At 25.7% G+C, this 23922-nt stretch overlaps 1 protein-coding gene across 4 annotated transcripts in view; it reads right to left on the bottom strand.

Moving 5' to 3' along the window:
* Window positions 1-23922, bottom strand: part of LOC112602546 (lysophosphatidylcholine acyltransferase) — a 29418-nt gene that overhangs the window by 1352 nt on the left and 4144 nt on the right. For 2 of the 4 annotated variants that reach the window (XM_025350673.1, XM_025350672.1), the window contains exons 2-10: window positions 23664-23855; window positions 15017-15162; window positions 9455-9672; window positions 3427-3539; window positions 2680-2834; window positions 2433-2570; window positions 1639-1764; window positions 1082-1241; window positions 253-354 (exon numbers count right to left, since the gene is read on the bottom strand). In XM_025350673.1, coding sequence (XP_025206458.1) covers window positions 253-354; window positions 1082-1241; window positions 1639-1764; window positions 2433-2570; window positions 2680-2834; window positions 3427-3539; window positions 9455-9672; window positions 15017-15162; window positions 23664-23774 — 1269 coding nt within the window. In that variant the 5' untranslated portion in view covers window positions 23775-23855. Of the gene's footprint in view, window positions 1-252; window positions 355-1081; window positions 1242-1638; window positions 1765-2432; window positions 2571-2679; window positions 2835-3426; window positions 3540-4062; window positions 4278-9454; window positions 9673-15016; window positions 15163-23663; window positions 23856-23922 lie in introns of all 4 variants that reach the window. The other 2 variants (XM_025350675.1, XM_025350674.1) reach the window with 2 other exon arrangements.

Here is a 23922-nt window from a genome sequence, read left to right on the forward strand (position 1 = left end):
CAAATTATAAATAAAATGTAATAAATTGTATAATATATTATTTCACATATGTAATCATATCTAATATCAAATTATAAATAAAATGTAATAAATTGTATAATATATTATTTCACATATGTAATCACATATCTAATACCCTTTCAGTGTGTTACAATTGTATTTAACGCTAAACACAAACAAAAATCACTCTTCTATATTTTAATTGTATTCTTACATAAATAATATTTTCGTAACATTAACATAAAATGGTACCTTAAAAGCCAATATAATTAAATCATCTTTGGAGGTGGCTTTCTGCAAGATATATTCAGCCAACAAGTACTTTTTAAAATCTATGGTCGACAACTGTTCATTCTAAAAAAAAAAAATAAATAAACACGGTGTTTTTGTATAATATTACATGAAAAAAAAAACGGTCAAAAACAAGTGACTCAACATTTTCATAGCTTATTCCACTTTCTTACTAAAATTAATAGAGTTATGAGAAATAAAAAATGTATTAACATGATAAATTAATAGCTACCTATATAAATACATTATTATTTAGAGCCTTTATAGTTAAATTATACAACCAATAGTATATAAATGGCTAATACCTACTTATTATTTTGATCAACTTCATTATGTTTCGAAATAATTGGCAATGATCAGGTAAATTATAAAAATAATTTAATGAGTGCATGGTCACATCTTTATAACGTTTTAATATAATATTATCACTTTTTGGTTTTTTTTTTTTTTAGTATGGTTTACAATTAGCTTGTACTGTAATAATTGGGTACCTACTAATGAAAAAAATCATTATTTGTTTATTTATAATTTACAAATTAAAATAAAATAACAATAATAATAATAATAATTTTATCATAAAATTTAATTTGTTATATTTGTACGAATCGAGAGGTATAAGATTCTTACATATGGTATTATATTGTTAATATAATCGATTTCAAAATAAACGTTGAAATTTAGAATTAACCATTCTCTAATAAATTGTAAAACTCATTCAATTTGGCTCGAAGATATATATTTTTATAAGTATAAGTTTATCGTGTCTATTATAGACCGTCACATAAATTACCTCTAGATGCATTTTAAAAAGGTTGACCAGTGAACCATCCTCAACGGTAACGTTTAAATTGCTTGCGAACTCTGCCAAATCTACCGGTTGAGACTCTCGATTCTGAAACGACAGCATGTTTTTGACCAGAGCCGAGTCCTCAATCTTAATTCGCGTCAACCTGTAAACAAATTCGTATCATTTTTTAGAAATACAACGAATAAAACAAATACCTATAGACAAGTGACATCGTAAGGATAATCATACGACCGTGATGATGTAAAGATAATTTTTTATTATTAACAACATGACAGCAACTATCGCTGTGGAATGTGCTAGATTACGTTATTATTATTAAAAGGTACTACATAAACTAAGACGAAACTTTTTAATATAACTAATAAAATTAATAGGTATATAGTTTCACGCTTAAGCAAGATTTATCATCGTGTGACATGCCGACATATAGCATTAAGATAATAATAATTATAATATATATTACTATAATATTATTTGTAATATACAATTATGTTATATTTTGTCAAACATCTATCTGCACTAATATAATATACTCTTACCCTAGCCGACTTCTAAGTCTTTCGATGGTGATTAAATTTGAAGTCATTGGCAGACCCAGTTGACCGGCTTTTACGGCCACTCTACAGTCATCATACGTGTAGTCTGCAGTTGGAACAGCCAATGCCCTGAACCAATATAAACAAAATAATTAGTGGAGACGACTCCAAAAATAAATTCGTATGGAAATACTTTAATTACATTATATAAAATACATTATAGTCTGTACCAAATTTAATACAATTATCGCGTAGGTATAACAACTAGCAAAATACCCAATACTCAATTTTTGAAATGGGGGTTTGAGTTTATTCGTATATTATATCTTAAAGAAGTAACAAGGACTTATGATAAATATTTCCTCATTTCACTCGGATTAGAACCACAATATTTTTCATTAGCACAAGCTTTTGCCTAAATTAAATACCGGATATACAAATTTTCTTGATTATTCGTACTTTAATGAAAGAATTATTCTCCTAGTATATTTATACCATCGGTAAACATAAGTTGAAGGGTGCTTATCAATTTCGTAAGAAACTTTTACTAAGGATACTATTAACTCAAGAAAATTATATTCCCGGGGTATATGTTTCCCCTTACAAATTTGGCAAAAATACTTTGGTCTATACATAATTTTATTACTTTCCGAAATATTTTTTTGTTATATTTTGTATATTTAAACATTTTCGAAAGACTATACCCCTCTATCCCAAATGGTTTTAATTTTTTAACTAAAGATGTAATGTATATAATTTAATATTAACATTATATATTATTATATGGAATAACACACTTGGCCATAACGTTACGAACGCCTTCGGCGAACGCTTTTGGGTTCTGCTTTTCGTATTCACTGGGCACGTACACCGGTAAAAATTCCACTTCTACCGTTGTAGTTGGCTGTGTCATAGTCAACCACAAGAGTTTCAATCTAAATATGATACCGTAACATATTATCATCATTATATTATAAACATGCATGTCAAATAAACGATGATTTGATAGTCTTATGTATGTATGTTAAATTATGTCTTCCTTACGCTCCAGGACCGTCCCATGTCCAAGTGACGGTGTCCAGTTTGTTTGGATACCTCAACAGTACTGGTTGAACAGGTACTGCTGGATAAAAGGCGCCTGGCTTGAACGTTATCAGGCACGATCGGTTCGTACAAGTGCCTTCCGGGAATATTAGGATCTGAAAACCAATTCAAACCATTGATTATTGGTTTATATTTACTTACATATAAATTATATTTAAATTGTATTCAAACACATAATTTTAATTAAATAATATCAATTAAAAACTCAAACATTTATTAAACATAATTTATTAAAAAATAAATTATTATAGTCTTTAAATCCCCTATATAATAAATAATTTATAAATCATACATATTATATAAATGGTAAATTAGAAACCATATACGTCATAATATTACCTATACATAATATATATACTATATTATTATAAAATTTTCAAAGCTAAATTTATCATAAATCAATAAAAATTGCGTTAAAATTGTTTTTCGCGTAACAATCTAACAATAATAAAACTGTATTTAATGCCAAGTATATTTTTTTTAAGCATACATTGTAAAAGACTTTAAAAAAATATTTTGAATGTTTATTAATCTATTTGTGACGATTGACTATTATTTCATTGAAGATACGTGAAATGTATACGTCATACAATGTATATTGTACTTGTATATACCCCAACAAAACTAATTTCATATTTTTATACGTATATACATATATAATATTATTTCGTTGGAAAAGTATTTTACCTGAGGCCAATCTTGGTCAGATTTTACACGGCGAATTATCTCCTGTATTGTATTATGTCTCGATTCTGGGTCGTCTCTCCGAACGTACACAGGCTGCGTGAAGTTTATTACTCCTATAAGGCCATAAAAAAGTAATATAAGTTCAACTTAACTACGTAGATTCAAGATTGCTGATATAAGCAGATTTATTTTCATCCAACTTTGTAATAGATATCTTATTACGTTTGTGAAAATAATGTCTACATGTATTAAAGCGTTTAAAAGTATAATATACACTACGCTATAACCATAGTGTACAATATTATATAACTATATATAAACGTATATTATCTAAAATAATACACACAAGCAAATATTAATAATCTATTTTGAATGTATACTATATATCTATTATCTACTATAATGTAATATATTATGCGCATGCATTGTCGTCGTATTTGTCATAAAATACTTTGTAACGTGTAAATAATATAGTTTACAAAATTTATATTAACCACTTTTGACTTTATCACTTAAAAAAACAATTATTCTAGGTCTTTCTCGCATCTATTTTATTTTTACAGTTATAATGTTGTCTTAAACGAATAATTTTGGAATAATTGTATATATTATAAATTATATTGCGTTGACACGTACTTCCGACCCAAGGGTTAAGTGCGTCCTCGATCCTCGCGATGATAGAAGGGAAACCGGTCACATAACTTATACAGGAGTCAAGGAACGTGGAATGAGGAGCTATGACCAGTAAGGGGGCCTCCCTTCGGGAAGCTTTAACCCCCTTAATAACAATGTTCATGCCACCGGCTAAGTACGCGGAACGGCCCACAAAACATATCCAACGACGGAAATAACTATAAAACAAAAAATAAAAATGTTAAAATTATAATAAGCAATCAAAAATCACACTCACATTAAACAAATAATTAATATTACACATAACAACACTACCTAGCTATATCTAATGAAGTCTACTTATACTATAATTTTATCTTATCATTATTTTTAAAAAATAAAATCTTGAAAGCGATAATAAAATGAACACTTAAATAGTTCTAAAAAAGACAAATTATAGAATACGAGTATTTCGAGCGTTTAGCCTTTTATAGATACTAATATAATTGATAATGAATAACGATTAAATATATTACTAATATATTACTTTTTGATCTCTAATTCATGCAAAAATTAGATAATTAGTTCCACTAGATTATATTAAAATAAGTACAATAATATTTATTATAGTTATTACGAACGAAAACTTCGTTTAATAACTTATTCACTCATAATTGTATGCGCGTAAATGAATATTTTTACTAATATTTAATATTCAAAGAAACTTAGTAATAAATAAAAAATTATTGTAATCTTTGAGTCTCAAAAGATTAAAATATAATTTAAAGTAGTTTCACACTTATATCGAATTATTGACCCATCAATATGTAAATTATATACTGATTTCTAACACAATGAAAATCAAATATAAAACAGTACGTATATCTTACAGATAAATAGATGAGCGTTTTTATAAATAAAAGAAAATTATTATAAAAATAATTTATTATTTATAATCCTGTAGGTTATTACAAAGTTATTATGCAGGTCTTCCGTGTTTTTACCAATAACAACTTATACTCGTAATAAAAAATAGACATACTATAGTAAGTAAGCATACATACGAAACAACATCATGTGCCTATATCATGTAAAATTATTAATACATTTACATTGAAATTAATTATTTATTTATTTTCCTATTTTTAATACAGTTGGTTAAAATAATTTTTATCGAAAAACAAAGCACATATATATTATGTTAAATTATTACATAAAATATTACTATTAATTATTATCTTATAAATTATAAGTAATAAGTCATTACCGAGAGTTGACGGGCGATGTTAATACTGAATAGGTCACGTGATATAAATATTAAATGTCTAGCTTAAAATTAATATATATATATTTTTTTAATTGTATTGTATATAGTAAATGTGTAATAAAATACGTAGTGGTAAAAAAATTCTAGTCCTTACATACATTTAAAAAACTAAAAACATTATTTTTCGTTTAAACATCAAATTTCATCAAATTAGAACTATAAAAATAATTGTGTACCTATATTATTTATTGTTGTTACTTTTATGCTGATTTAAGAAAGACTTGTCAAGAATCTAATGATAAATACTTACAGTTTTAAATGTTTGAAATTTAAAACTAAATGATTTTAACAAAAAAAATAATTGTTATTTAGACAAACTTTATCGAAATATTTACTTACAATGGTTATAAAATAAATTTGTCCATGTATATTTCTATATTTTTTAAAGAATACACGAATAACTTAAATGAAATATTTTATTAAATTGTCAAGCTTTTTGATATTTGGTAAAATTTTAAAATTTTGATCAACACAAAAAAAACATCAAAATATAAAAATTTTAAATAATTATAAATATTTAGTCTAAATACTTTGAAAATTTGATTTGAAAAGAAATCATTATTATACGTGTATTAATATAACAAAGGCGTCAAAATGTGGATTTTAATCGCTCATAAAAAATGTTTATTACTTTAAAGTAAGAATTTTTAATAGACTTTCCGGTATTTATAAACTCAAACAAATAATAACAATAATAAAATGCATATCATTAATCCCTCTTCTTAGAATCCAAAATACAAATTAATCAGTAATTAGTTTTTAAAACATTTTTCTAACCAAAGTAACAAAGTTTTAATAGAAATATTTTATTCTCAAGAATTTACTATTTTGTTTGATTGATAGTTGAAAATTCTATAGAAAACATTTTTAGGCCAAATGCATTGTTAATGGAAATAATTCTTGCCCCTGCCTCTTCAAAAAAAAAGTTGATACGCCAATGATAAAGGACGAGATCCGTTATTGTTATATACCAATGCTGTTTGATGCATGCACATTATTACTGTATCTTTTAGTTAGCCAGATTTTCATATCGTTATCGACAACCAGTATAAAATAATAATTGATATCATGCTGTGTTAAATCCAAATCGTTAACTGATTTCTATCAATTTATCAATATAATATTAAGTTGAGTGTACTAACGACGCTCTGTTCGATATTTTGTACCGGAAAAAATTACAGTCGTAATTTAAACTCATTATTAAGCATATTGCATCGATGCGCGACGTAGACATAATAGTTTTTGGGAAAATTATTAGTGTGAAAATGTTTATCGTCAATTTTAACAATGAGTACCGCGTTTTCACGTTTAACTATCACGCTCGAGAGTCAAGCTGTTTGGCGTGCTTTAAACACGATTTGGGCGTTCCAAACTATCAAAGTAAAAAATTATTTACCAATAAAACCAATAAAATTGAGTAGGTATCAACTGCAGCGTATCTCAAAAACGGATAACATGCGATCCACGGCGTTGGCAGCGAAACCAACGGCCTCTGTGACGGTTAGACATTGAACAATTGCACGCAATAGGTACAATATTTATATTATTCAATCGGTCAGATATCACACCCGTCACAATATTCGTATTAGAAACCTATATTTTAAAGGTAATGACGTCGCGTATGTTCCTGTCTCAACATTTTGTGATTGAATCACGAATCGTAAATACGCAAAACTTAATCATCTACATTACACACACATATTATAGCATTACACAACATATCGTGAGAACTATTAAGGTGAAAAAAGATTCGTAAACCTATTATGATTTCAATGGAAAGCTTTAATATTCGATTAAAAAAAAAATTAAATTAACTACCAAAATAGGAGGGAGACAATTTTATTATTATTCTATCGCACACAAAAGTTTGTAATTTAAATCGTAAGTAGTTTAAAAATGTGAACCAATAGATAAAAAGCATCAAATTTTTACGGGTGCCTTTTTATTTGATATTTTATTTATTTTCATTTGTATAAAAATAATATACTAATTTTGTTAAAATTCGTAAGAGTTTTTTTTTCATACCTAAAATTTAAAATTGTATACAAAGTTCCTTTTTAATTTTCAATCTATATATAAAAACAATTCTACAAGAAAATCAAATAAATTTTTAATGAACATTTTTTAATTTGAGCATTAAATTTTTACAGCTACCTTTTTTATTTGATACTTTATTTATTTTCAGTTGTATAAAAATATTCTACTAGTTACATTAAATGTTTTTAAAAATATTTTATGGAAATACTTTTGTTTTCACACCTAAATTTTTATTTCAGATTTCTGTTTGATGATATCAGTAGCATTTCATGTGCACCGAGATGACACTGCAACAAACTTATTATTATGCGATGTTTACTTGTATAATATTATACTAGCGTATTCGTCAGACTTTTAAAATCAGCGAAACGTTATACAATAACGGCCTTAGCCATAAACGTTGATACTTTGCCTGTTCCATAATTAGCAAGGCTTGATACATAATATTATAATATTATCGTACCTATGTGAACTCTGACCAAATTTATTTTATAGGTTTATTATGTTTACTAATTTTATAATATTATAATAGAATAGTATACTCCGTCTGACGTATGTCCCCAAATAACAGCATCAGCCGCCTCGAAAACAAATGAACGTAACACGTGCCATGCAGCGCGCCAGTATGAATGCTAACTACAACAGCAACTAAACTTACCTATATACATATTGCATATATAATATATATACATTTAATAGTACAGTAACAATAAATATACCACAAATCAATTCACTATACACACACACACACACATATTAATGTAACTTATAGAGTCCTGTGACTCGGGTCTAAAAAGGCTAATCCCGCATATGGTATTCAGAAATCTCTATAGTAAATATAAATTTGAACAAGGACAATTTTTCTCATGCTTGCATATTAACTTAATTAAATTTATGATTTCCAAAATCCGATTTAATTTTAGTATTTAATGTAAAAATTGACGGATACAATATTATAATAATTGTTTGCGATATTTAATAAAATATTTTGTCTTTGTTCGTTGTATCACAGCTGTCGAAAATCGTGATGAAAAGTTTATTAGTTTAAGACCATCCATTAGACCCGAGACACGAACTGCGTTTGGCGATTAAATAAATATTAAAAGTATAATATACATATAATGCGCATTCTAGTCACACAGGATGGACGCAGGAGTGCATGCAAAACGGGTACATTAATAGAACGCGTATTAAATTGTTTTGATTGGGGATGGACACGAACTCAAATTGACAACAAATCGAAAAAATAAATAGCTAAACCCAAAATCATTACATAAAACTTGTATGCGCAAGTGTCACGGAGTTTTAATTTTCAGTTGTATCCAAATCACCAATAAAAAAAACATCCAATGTTCATGTCATACTTTAATAGTCTTTCCGATGATTTACATTCTATCAGCATAATTAATCATCATGACTACATGTTCTTAAATAAAAAATAATAATTAAAATAACCAATTTACACTGATTCAAATTTTATAAAAAAAAAAATATAATTAATTATATATTATAATTATGATATATTAATTATATACTTTTTTAAATTTTGTTAAATTGTAATAGTTCTCTTATGTTTTGCGAAGTACTGCAAACAATTTTTTAGACAAGGTTCAGTCTAACAGATATTGACTCTTAAGTCTTAGTTATAAAATAATTTAACCGTATTTTAAATATAATTAGAATAATTTGGTTATATTATCAATATATCGTTTCTCACCCCTTCATATTTGCAGACTTAAGCTGACTCACAATAACTCCATTATTATTTATTTTTAATACTAAATACTTTTTATTTTGTTTAATATTACACAAAATAATTAAATAATAGTATTATATAACCAATGGTGACCATAGAGCATGCAACTCAAATGCACCAAAGTTTACCAAATCGTATACGTTTTTCTTTTCAAATCTTAGACGAAAACTAATCGAATCAGCTACAGCGTGCCACCTATCCCCAATCATACAATAATCAAACATATTATGCAATAATAACAATGCCACACGGTGCAAACGATGTCAAATATAAAGAGGATGTGAATCATCGCGTACTTCCTACGATCGGTATGAACGAGTTCTCTTCCTTAGCTACGATGGTTGGACCGCCAGTGATGACGGCTGCCAGCCCGTCGTAAAAGGACGAGTGCGGCGCCACAGCCAGTACAGGCGCCTGTTGCCGCGTGGCCTGCTCGCCGACAGTTCTGACCCGGTGGAAACCAACCGCCCCGAACATAAGCCGGACGACCACGTACACCGCACGTCTGACACAGCTAAAACGCAATCAAAAGCCCAATACCACGTATACGTGAAGCGTGCATAATATAAATATATGAATATGACATTATTTAAAATTATAACTGCCCTACAACAGTATTTATATATTTACTATTAGCCATTAGGATACCTATGATGTAAATAGATAGTAGGTGCCATATATAATTCTCTTTCTCTCCTTCTCCAATCTAAACTAACAGTTCTTTAGATTCGTAAAAATGAACATAAACTTATGCGTGGAGAAACGTTAAAAATATCACTTCTGATCAAAAATACAATTGAAGTTATAAACTTAACTGCACAAACATTGATATTATACCCCTACTACCTACCTATACATTTCATTACTTCATTACCTGTACAATGCATCTGTATTAAATTTGGTTGCCTGATGATAATATTTAGCGTGAGCGTATGGATAAATAATATTTTTGGTTTTCTGATTTGGTATATAGAAGATGATATTTACGACATATTAACTTTACATACCCTGTGTGCAATAATGTGATTTTGACTTCTATGCGATTGTATTTTAGTAATCTCAAGTGTGATATTACAATTATACTTCTATGATATGTTTATGAGACTATATAAAAATATTAGTTGTATAGTTTAAACTGAGCGACGTCGCAAATAGAATTCCATGTGACTGTCATTTGTAATATTACAAAGAAATTGTTGTCATGCAATTACTGGGATAGTTGTACTATGCGATTACTTATAGATGTAACAATATTATAATTTTAAATTGATTCAATGCGAGGTCTCTGAGATATTGTAGAGATATAATGTTCATGGTCTGATACATCTAGCTGATTTTGTTTTGATACATGGCCATTTGGATTTATTTAGCGCATTCAAGTATGAAAACTATTTACAGTTTTTAAAAAAAAGTTGTAAAAATGATAGATTTCCTCTCCAAGATGCATATAACCGCATCATGGAAAATATTGAAATTCAAATTAATAAAATTATATCTCCAATAATATATCCTACATTGAAACGAGAGTCAACATTTAATACTAATTCAAATAATTCATTAACTGAAACTATGTATGAAGAAGTTGTATTAGAAAAATTTTTGGTGAGTTCAAAAAATGCTAAAGATAAATATTTTATGTTGCAAAATAATGATATAGTCGAAGTTACCAAAATAATAAAATATTATAATGGTCAGATTAAAATTGAAGCAACTAAATTTGATTATTCACCCATGTTTGATTATCCATTTACCTCAGATATTACAAAAATATTTTATATCAAAGAAATTATTCCAAAAATTCAACCAGTTTTAATCAACATAAACAGTTTAAAACATAAATGCTTTGTGACACCAATAGGTAATTGTAAATATATAGCTATCGCATTACTACACTCATCATAATATATTTTATATAATTATAACTTAAAAATCAAAAAAAAATTGTCATACCTACATACCTATCAACTAATAGAATCATAGTCTCATTAATTATTTTACCCAAGTTGAAGGTATAAGTTATAACTTAAAATAGTATAATATACTTAAATAATTATAACATATATATTATATATATTATAATTAGGTACATTTAAATGTATTTTTTTTTTATGATCAATTGTATTTGCATTGTATACCTACATAAAAGGTATTGTCTACTTCTATTTTATTATATATATATAATAACATGTTCTTATAATATATTACCTATAATACAATTATCCAAATAATTTGTTGTCTATTTTTTTTTTTTATAATAATATAGTTAGCTATAGGTACCTACCTATATTATCAAATATAATTTATTACATACCTACCAATATTAATTTTAATACATAAATATGACAAAATGTTTTAAATTTCAAGAAGGTATCTTATTTATAACTATAGGTACATTTAAATAGGTGCTTGAATTTTTTAATAATTAGTAGGTATATCTAATAAATTATTTACTTATCAAACAAAATGTATTTTATTGTATTATGATATTTATTGTGTTTAATTAGTAAGTAGGTATACTACCACCTATATTATTATAAGTATGTAAATATATTAATATTTGAGTCCAAATTAAATTGTTCATGATTTGTTTTATTTTATTTATTTACATATAGTTAGGTATAATAGTTATGGGACTTATAGGTCCCATTAAAATGGTTATATAAATATATAATATAATATAACATATATAATATACCTAGGTAGTAGGTATAGTACCTACCTAATAATTACCTATATTTTGTAAACAGTAATTAGGTATTAACTTACTTAAAATGCTTTAAAAACTCTGTGTCAGTTTTATTATGTTCAACCATTATTACCTACTCATTGAAGTAAAATTAATATTTTTATGAAAATTTGTAATTAACGATTTTATTTTTAAAATACCTAGGTATTGATTAAGTAGGTAATAAGTATGATTGTATATTAATTATTAATTAGTATGTATACCTAGTTGACAATTAATATGAATAGGTAATATGAAATGAAACAATTTATTCATTTATATTAGGGGGTAATGCTTTTCGCACGTAAATAGTAAAATGTATTTCTATTTTAATGTTTAAGTACTTATTTACACCAAGTATAAACTACAGAAATATTTACAATTATAAATGATAGGTATTAAATACACTAAAATGTTAGCACCGATAAATCGTGTTAAGGTGTCCCAGTAGGTTAGGCGTAGGTTAGAAGTGTCAGGGGTCTAGGTTTCGAATCCGTCCGGATGCAAAAAATAACAAAAACCATCCGCGAACGCGCGCGCCCGACATTGGTTTTTTTTTTCATGAACATCAATTTTGTGAGTTCTATATGAAGTCGATGCGATGAAATTGGGTTGTTCAATGTATCTCAACAAGATGACCTATGGAAGTTAGTGTGACCACACATAGACCATTGTTTTGCGACATCGCATGCAGTAACTTCGCGTGTCTGGACATTAAGCATCACATAAGAGTCTCTGAGACATCTCTAGGCTCTAAATTTGAACATCTCACTGCTTAGTGAGAGGACTATGTAACGTCTCAGAGATTATATTTTGCACACAGGGTAGCTGTCCCGTCCAGCCTTGCTTTTTTTGATTGTTTAACAGCACCATTTTTTTTTTTTTTTTTCATTGAACGACACAAATTTCATTTCATTTCCATTTTATATCAAAAACCAAGAACTCATAAAATTTCAATATTATGAACCAAAAACAACCAAAAAATGTTGTATTGTTATACTTTATCAACTATTCACTATAATACTAATTTTTAGTGATAACTAATGATTTGTAACACAGATGAAAAAAAAATCTTTATCTGCGTATTTGCTGATTATTTAAAAATATAATAACTCGATTTTTCATTAACTTATGTAATCAGAAATAGGCTTAAAACTTGCTCCGTGGTGTACCAACTAATTTTAAAAAAAAAATCAAAATAATCAAATGAATAGTTTCAAAGAACACGAGTAACAAAGATTTTCATTTTCACATTGATATATATAAATAGATTTAATTTATTTGAATAAATTTATTTTTAATACAGTAAAACACCATATACATAAGTATTGAAAAATCGTATCAATATTGCTATTTAGTATCTATCCTATTGAAAACATCAGTTTTGAATTTAACCCAACATAAATATAATTAAATTAAAGAATGCAATCTTTTTTAAATTTCAAGTCTCAAATGAAATATAATTGGAATTGATAAGGTTTTTTTTTTTTTATAGTCAACAAAAATTAATGGAAGATATTTTTAACATAATTTATAAGTTAATTAATTATTTTTAATTTAAAAAACTGTATTACTATAGTAATACCAACGTCTAACAGGCAACATTTTTAAATATTTTTATTGGTAAATATAATGTGTGATAAGTACATTATAAAATAATATTATATTTCGATCGTAACACATATATGTTATATGGATATAAACGTACATGGTTAAACGAAATATATGACATAAATTAAAACAAAATAAAATAAGTGTATTGCAGAAAGCTTTTAAGCACAAACAATTGACATTTATAATAAAAAATATGTGTATAGTTCTAACATGCAATTAAATATCCACCTTCCTGTTATTGTATTATAATAATTTAAAAACTGTAGTTTTTTGACAGAAAATAACTAAAATTCCTATTATATCTATAACTAATCAATAATAATAAAAATCATAAATTATTTTTAATAGATGATTGAATTAATTGTTGTTACCGTAAATATTATATAAATTTCGTTATTATGTAACGCCTCGTAATGAATCGATTATTATAGTGTTTCAGTGAAAAAATTCTATTTAAATTTTAAAATTCACTTGATATCAAAATAATTTAATATCTATTGACTATGACTCTATAACTAACCGGAATCTGTCAGTTCATATAATACATCTTAATATAAATCATAGTGCAATATATAAAAAAAAAAATTTAAAATAATTAAATCCAATATTAATAATTATTATCGAGAATTCAGTTTATAATCTATATTATATTATAAAACATAATTTTCACTTAAAACCATTTTTGAACAGAAATTGATATGCATATATTATTATATATTATTATATGATTAAAAATTATAATATTTCTGAACACAAGAAAATAGGTAAGTACAATATTGACACATTATTAGTGTTAAATTCAAAATAGATTCCTTCTTTATTAAATAGTATTATGATTTTCAGATTTATATTATTTATATTATAAAATTAAGAATTAATATCTAATTATTATTATTTAAAATTACTTTGCTAAAACTTAATTAATTTACAATTTCAATAGCAACTATTAATTATTTAAGCCTTCAAAATTATAGTATTCGTTTAGGAAAGGTGCTTACATATACCTAATATTAACCTTGTTTAATTTAGATAATAATGAAAGTTATTACTTGTTGTAGCCTAACGTGTCAAATTTTTAGTGCCTAGCTAAAGGTAACAATAATGTATTATTGACAAGTCACTGTATATATGTGAACATATATAATAAACGTTCTAAATCGCCAATTCAATTTAACGTTATACGATAAAGAGTGAATAAGTATTGTCTATACTGTTATATTATATAGACATAAATGCCAATCAAAATACTGTACTAAAAAAAAAAATAAGGAGGTGTAAATCTCAGTTCAAATTAAAAATCGCTGTCCAGCTTAGTTTATAGTATTTATACCCTTGTAGACTATGATAAAGGATCCATAATCGTATTAAATAGATTTGAAAAAAATATTACAATAACTGAAAAATATAGTCATAACTCATTACATACACATTATTACGTATGTAAAAAGTATGACTATAGGTTATTATTAGTAATAATAGTCATAACTCATAAGTTAAGTCAGTTTTTTATGCAACTTACCGTCTCCATCCGGTAAGTGGTCTCTCTGATAATTCGGTCTGACTAACACCAACCAAACCAATCGTCGCTAACAGCCAAGCTATAAACAGTAACACCAAAATTGCCAGTATCCTTATGGGTAGAACAACTATGGTAAAAAATGCAGTCTGAAATAAAACAAAAGACTCTGCTATTAAAAGGTATTAATAATAGATGTGAAAAACAACGAATAAATGTATATTACTTATATGCCTAGTATACACGGAACGCGACATAACATATATGTATAATTTTAATTTTATATATCTAGACTATTATAACCAATGTATATTATACACAAATAATAATAATACTGTTATAATAATTTATACTTCAAATAATAAAATATATGTATAGCAAACAATAAACATTTTTAAGCCCGATTATGGTGAACAGAAAACACAAATTATACTTAAATATTTAATTATTTATATACACTATATATCTAAATATTGGTAATAACGATGGTGACTTATTATATTTCTGTTTAGATTTCTGTCAACTCATATGCTCTAAAGTCTAAGGCTTCATACGCCAATAAATTACACTATAATCCTGCACAATATGTTCAAGGTCTATATTGGAAGTACACGAAATGTCATTAAATAACATGTATGTTATGTTACATTACTGATATCCTTGGTAAAGTTTAAAAAATGTAGGATTCATGTAACAAAATGGTAACAGAATATATTAAGTAAATAACAAAACATTAACACGTAATTATCTTTATACAATAAGAACTCATATTAGTACCTATAACTGTAACTATTTATGAGCACTATTCAAACTACAAAACTAAGTTTCATTACTGTTATTAAATAAGCTAGTAGTGAAATGTAAAATAAATAAGTACATCATATTTTTTTGTTTTAAGCAATTTATGGTATACACTTATATACTGAACACGTAGTTATGTAATGGAAAATATTTTAAATGTAAAAACACTGAACAATAAATTTCAATCAATTTTATCCTATTAACCTATAGCCTCAAAATAATATTATTGACAATATTTTTATTGTAAATAATGTATGTTTCGGAAAAACATTATATTAAAATTAATATAATTTATGAATGTATTTTTCAATATGGTCATTACATATTATGTTGATAAATGTATAGTTTAAGTTATGCTTATTATTTTAATGGAAGAAGTATGTACAATTAACTAAATAACAAACTATTTAATAAAATATCCCAAAATAAATACAATTTTATATATACTTATTCTAGAAAAGGCATACTCGTCATTACTCATTATTCATTATGAATTATGATCAATAATCATTATACACACATAAGTACATTATACAAGGTATTTTATTCTTATTAACATAATATTTATCATTTAATCACTTAAATCGTATTATTATCGTATAATTTATACTAATTTATATTGAAAAAATTATCCATAAATTATATATTATATATAATATTTTATTACATTTAATAATATCGTACACATTTCAGATTAAAACGAATAACAAAATGCAAACTACAACTGAATTTAACGCCAATAATATAATCATACATTATTTAATGTTTACCAATATTGAAGAAATCTCATACGAGATAATTATTTAGCAAATTAAAAATGTGGTGCAACGACGTCCGGTAATGAGTAAGCACACGATATTTTACATTAATCTACTATTATGTACTTATATGAATACATATTGTAAATGTACCATACACAAATATACAACCATAATAACAATACGCTGTTATTACTATTATTATTATTTTACGTACACCTGTGTCAGATAAATAACACTTCAGTCGATTGTCTAAACTTTAACACGACAATGCTTGTAATTTCTTTGTATATATAGTCACTATGTACCTATACAAAATGTGTTATTCAAACAATCAACATAAATATCTATCATGTATAAGAACAAGCCAGTGACGTAACTAGGATCATTTTATAAAGGGTGATATATATATTTCATATTTTTCACAGCACCTCAACTTAGCCCCTCAAAAATATCTTTTATTGAATTTAAAGTTGTATTTTTCAATTAGAAAAAAAAAATTATGTTTAAAAAACTTAAAATGTTTTCAAATAAAATTATAAATAAGAGATAATGATTATCTTTGCTAAAAATATATCGACGAAAAAATGTCTATTTTGTAAAATATTTAGCGATTGTATTAATAAATTTTGTAGTACTGTGTAGTAATATTTTAGCTTAGAATATTGAAAAATATTTATTATCATAAAACATTACGTCGAATTTGTTTAGTTGTTTGTATTTGTATATGAATTTATTGCTGTAAGATAAACAATAAAAATTTTGATATTTTTAATATTAATAAAAATACTAATGAACACGTAGTGATCGAAGCCACTTCCACAACATACAACTGATCACCCCTATCAACGCAGAAAATACATTCTAATAGTTAGATTCATTGTCGAAATGATTTGGGAAATATTCACACAGGACCATACCGACCAATATTATAAATAAGTTATTATTCATCAATAGATAATTTGAAAATTATCCTCTGTTTATTTTTATTTTATTTTTTATTCTTATTTGCCATTAATGTTTTAATACATTAATACAACAATTATCATAAATAACCCAACTATTAAATTATAAAATAGTTATATATCCATCGGTTAGGCAATAAAAATCTTTATATGTAAATATTTTTTCATAATTAATAAGTATAAACTTGCTTTCCTTTTGCTCAAATTATAATTGTATTTTGGTAAATGCTTTATTAACTTAGGACTTGTTATAAAATGTATTATTATTTTATATCATCGATAACACTTAGTTTACAAATTTTGTTTAGGTTTATCCAAAAACAAAACAAAGTATACTCAAAACAGAAGTTTTACTGTTTCGCGGTATGATAACTTTCCATGACTGAAGAACAATATCGAGAATAATGCAATTTTTTGTTATGTATGCCGTATTATATTTAAAATTTAAAAAAAAGTAAGTTTTAATTGTTTTTGACTAAGTATATTAACTTTGAAATGTGTTAAACATTACATTTATTTCTTTCGACTTCTATTATGTCATATAATTTGAATCTAAAAAAATATACATCTTATTTCTGTAAGTTCAATATTTTTTATTAACCAATGCATATCGTATGCCCCATTCTGCTATTTTGTACCATAAAAAGCGCTACTTTTCCAAATGTATAGAAACTCCTTAATATTTAATTTACTTAATCAATAAGTAATGCAACTTGTAAAAGGTCGTTTTCTGCAATAAATCGAATCAAAACATGGCTTCGGTCAACTATGTAATAAGAACGGTTTTCAAATGTATCCATCATTTATATTAAAATAACAATTGGCAGTGAAGAACTTTAAATAATTTTGCAAGTACTAACAATAGAAAAAAACCGTTAATGTATTAAAATGTTACCTACTATGAAGTTGACTTGTTTTCTTTTTTCACACCCTCATATTACAGAAAACAAATTCATAGCAGTAATTCATTTTTTAACAAACTAGTAAAAAATTTGTGATTGGTGTACAGAATTTTAAATAAAGTAAACCATTTTTATGACAGGCTTACATTGCTATCACGATAGTATCACATACATAAAAAAACATATTTTTGTAAATTCAATAAATTTTCTTCTCTTATAAAATCTAAAATATGTTATGATGGTACATAGGGGGCAGTGGGGTGGTCCCCTGTGGCCTATAGATTATTTTAAGTTCATAATATTGTTTTATCCCGTAATTTCAACCTTAATTAAACCTATATACATAAAAAGAAAAAAATGTTTAACTCGTATTATTTATAATAATTCATAAATAATTTTTACTGGATAATCTCAAACCACGTTTTAAGTAGCTTTTACAATAATATTTAAATCGTCTCACAAACAGAAATCAAAATACTAAAATCATAAGACACGATTTGTTCACTTAGGTATAATAGAGAACACACAATTTAAAATTTACAAGATAATACGTCGCAAATAATTTTTATAGTGATAAACTGATAAATATTCGGCATTCGAAAGACATAAAATTAAAATACATAAAATACACAACTGTGTGTCAACTGTCAATATTCACACACGACCTACGTTTGCGATGTGTAATATATATTGTGTAAGTAATATATGTATCATGAAATGATTTATAATCTAAGGTTCAATTGATTGAAGTCAAAAGGTCTTATTGGCGACAAGTTCGAAACGGTTACACACTGCAATAATAATATACTAATGTTATATACCAATTTATATCCTATACACCCTGGTGTTTGAGATCGATATAGACTTTAAAGATGAAAATAACAATATTAATACTGTGCGAATGAATGTATTAAAATTAAACCATACATAGTCACATAAATATTGTATTTAATATGTTTAACGTATATACGTATATATTTAGAACGTAACTGGTAGACAAGAAAACGTTACCACATGATATGCATATATATATATTTCAACCGTTGAACTATACACAAAATAAATATGCCAGTCTATAGTTATCGATTATACATAGGGAATTATATATGTAATATGTATAACATATTAACATATATTATATATACATCATAATGTGTAAAAAAATTTAAGCAAAATGTAAATACTTATTCAATTACTTTGGTTTTTAGATATTTTACTGCTATTTTTATAACTATATACAAAATATATTATTATGCATAAAAATTACCCTAATTCTCGGTATCTACATAGTATTGTATTATACACAATTCAAAAAATTAAAATAATTACTCAAACTTAAACTAATAGCAATGGGTGTTTGAATTACGAACTGTTATGTATATAATATAGACATATTAAAATATTTAATCAATTAGTTGACAATAAAACAATATATTTAAGACAAGGATAAACCTATCAAACTACTATCATATTAGATATTAAATACATCAATTGTCTACGTGAGTGTAGGCCAAAAAATACAATTAAACATAGTTTTACAAAATCGATAATGACATTGATAACCATGACAACTAAAGTCGCGACGGACACAAACTATTAGATATACTTTATATTATACATACTATATTATATATTAGAGACATTAAATATTGAATAGGTAAAAGACCAAAGCCCTATAGATTTATATTTGTTTAAACACTTCAAACGCTATACAATAATATATATTTTTACAAGATAATTAAATCATTATATAAGTGTGTTAAATAAGTATGTATTTGAAAAAGATACGAATAAAAACATAAAATTTAGTAATAAATTATTTGAAATATGTACTAAATATGATGAAAAATGTATTAAAAATATTATATGTTTTAAAAAACGAATTCATGCATACGTAATGAGTGTGCAAATGAGTTAGATAATTCTATTCTAAAATGTAATTACATTTTTTTTAATATTTTTGATATTTAAATTATATTGATAAAAATTAAAACTATTCAGAAGTTGGGTATAAGCAAAAAACAAATAGTAATTATATGATTCATAAATGGAATTTTTTTAAAACCCGTTAACTATAGTAGCAAATTCAAAAAAAAAGTCCATAGTTTTATTATGATAATTACTTTAAATATTTACATAATATTATACTTATCTGAGAACTTCAATGAATTTATTTTTTAAAAATGTAGTTATATTATATTTCTTATCTTTTAATTTTAAAAAAATAGTAAAAATTTATATCACTTTCTGCTACGACTATTATTATTGCTTATAATTACATTTATTTATTGTATTATTATTATTAGTTTATAAATATCACTGTTTTAAATTAATATTCTCGATGAATTACCTCCGCCGGGAGGATTGCTCTCTGTCTTTTTTAAATGTTATTATTTATTTTTATCACTTGAACTTATTGTTCTAAATTTAATAGATAACATAATATAGAATTTTAAGAAAAAAAACCTTTTAATCTGTACAAACATATTATATTAATTATTTATTACTGCATTTTCGTTTTACGGTTTTATTATTAACAATAATACTATTTCAAGGTAAAATTCAATAATTTCGTTAAAATATATATTTTAAAAAACAAAAGATATATAATATATGACTTAACGTATAGTACTACAGTCTATAAATCATGTCTAAGAATTGGAAAAATGTATGTATGTTAAACAAAATTTCTCAAATTGTAATTATCTCAATAGGATAAACACATAACGTGGTACATAATATACTATACTGTAGTATAAATGATACATCACGAGTTTCTTCAAAATCAATCCATTCAATATATATTATTACTTCCTATACCCTGTCAATATCAATTGTTTATTTATTATTATTATTATTATTTTTTTTTTTTTTTTTTAATAATAATAATTACAAACATATTATATAGCCACCAAAAATTTTATTTTAAATTTTATGTCATTATTATTGTTATTAAAATAATTTGTATAAGTTTCCATTTCAATTTTTTTTAATCCAAGTCTCCACCCCACAAAATCTAAACATCTTTAATTATACATTATGTAGTGGGTGCCAAACTCTTGATTTGTTTACGTCCGCACTCCACAAAAATATATAATCATCAAGGTGAACTTGTATAATCGAATAATATACAACGCCACGATAAATTTTGGCTTCATCAAAGAAATTGTATTGCCTACACTCTATAATAATAATATATATTTATGATGCGAAATTACACGCACTGCGCTCTGAATAAATAATAACAAGTTGAGCAAATCACTCTTCACATTTAAATATATTATACACTTCCGTAGAAATCAGTGTTACGTCACGAAATGATAACCACACACAAAAACTACCTAGTTGCTAAACTGCAGCATGTATAGTGTATACTTACATCTTGCAATGTGTAAACCTATGGCACCTCCATACAAAAATCATCCTGGCGGTTATCCAGTAAAATTTTCTAACGTTCGTAATTTAAACGCATATTTTGATATTGCATACTACTACAGAACAATGCTGAAATGTACATAATATATAGCATTTATTTGACGTCAAACATAATAAACACTTTTTGTCTTAAATCTTGCAACGTAACAACTGATATTATAGGTACCTATTTAAGTAGATAGATATAGTAGGTAAATTATAATGAAAAACGTGAGTGAGTCTTTAAAGAAAGTTTTTTAACCGAATCCTTATGTACGCGTAATAACTGTATAATAATGAACGTTTACTTCCGCGGTATAAATAGATAATAAAATATGTAGTATTCTTGATACTCAATGATTATTGGCGGAAATGTACCTTGTAAAATTGGTGTAATTACGAATTACAATGTAATATCAAAATCAAAAAAATAAATATTTATTTACTTATAGTATGAACTATGAATGCACACATTTTTATACAACAAAATACTGTAATAGTCAGTAATCTTATTCAATTTCATAGAATACTAAATAGTAAATATTATGCTATCAAAATTTAAATGAACGAATCATTACTACTAAATACAAATAAACATTAACTATTGTATCGAAGACTTCAACAATCTATGTGTTAAAATTTCACATGCAATTAAAGGATTAAAAGTATATAGTGATCATTAAAGCAGTAGGTAGTTATAAAACAAATCGCGAGGTATAATTAAAATAAATGCAATATCCTCACCGGGTGCTGAACCCGTTCGAAATCGTCGGGCTTATATTATCGATCACCTGCATCTCTAACAATCCAGCCGCAACAGTAATTTTATTTCGATTGAAATAAGTTTTATTTATGAATATTATAATAATGGACGCTCTTGTGGTTCCATTCCCAAATTTCCCAGTGATCAGAATATTTTTGCAAAATTAAATGTTAACATTTTTGGGTGTACATAAAAATAGGTTCTAAAACCGATAATTCGAAGAAATCATTCTGATCAAAAACTAAATAAGAATGTATTTTACGAATTTAGCTCAGTAGGTAGCATTTTAATCGATTAGAACGTTGTAAACCGTACAAAAACAATTGGCTTAGCCGCTTAGGTACCTTCTGTGTATGAGGTACATAAAAATTGTTGTAATATATCATACATTTAACAATCAACACGGGAAAATAAATACGAGTGCAAGTACAAGGAACACAATAATATAATAGGAACATAAAATGTTTTAGTATTATGGCAATTATAAACCGTGTGTACTGACAATAATAACACACGATACACCATACAATTAAATAACTCGTATATAATATATTATACATATGTAATATATATTATGAAGGTAATTGTAGTGGATTACAATAAAATATACAATATTATATGTATAGGTACATACCTACTACAGATATAGTCATATATAGGATGGTTTTAGGTATTACGAAAAAAATTATTTCACTATAGTGAATGATCAAAAATAATTCATAGTTTATACTATCGTCATATACCAATCATTATTAACCCTATATTTGGTAAAAAATAAATGCAGACTTAATTAATAACTATAGTTAAATCAACTATATAAATATGCGCAATTAATATTTATCTAATAGTTTAATGAATTGTTCCTTGTTTAATGACATTCGAGACAGCTGCAATGTACAATTATAACTACCATAATGCAAATTATACATATGGTAACTAAACCTATAGCGTGTGGCCATTGCTCATCAGTCATTACTATATCCAACCCCATACTACGGTAGAAAACAATTAAATTTAAAACGTTATTTTTAACTTTTATAACTTTACTTTAAATTTGTCGTAGGTGGAAGTCAGCTCCAGATGGTGTACGAAAGGATTGAGTATGTCTTTGGACGCGATCATATCGCTGCCTATCAACAATTTGGTCTCACTGCTCATCTCTAAACGGAGGCGGCAACAAAGTCAGCCGTCGTGTCTTGATCTTCTCCGCAGTACAGCAGCACTATAATTCACCGCGGGCTAACAACAACATAAAAATGGAATGAAGACGAATGAATTACGAAATATTATATTATACAATATTTTA

Source organism: Melanaphis sacchari, unplaced genomic scaffold (genome assembly GCF_002803265.2).
Source record: "Melanaphis sacchari strain LSU unplaced genomic scaffold, SCAv2.0 Contig8_pilon_pilon, whole genome shotgun sequence".
In the NCBI taxonomy this organism is placed as follows: domain Eukaryota; kingdom Metazoa; phylum Arthropoda; class Insecta; order Hemiptera; family Aphididae; genus Melanaphis; species Melanaphis sacchari.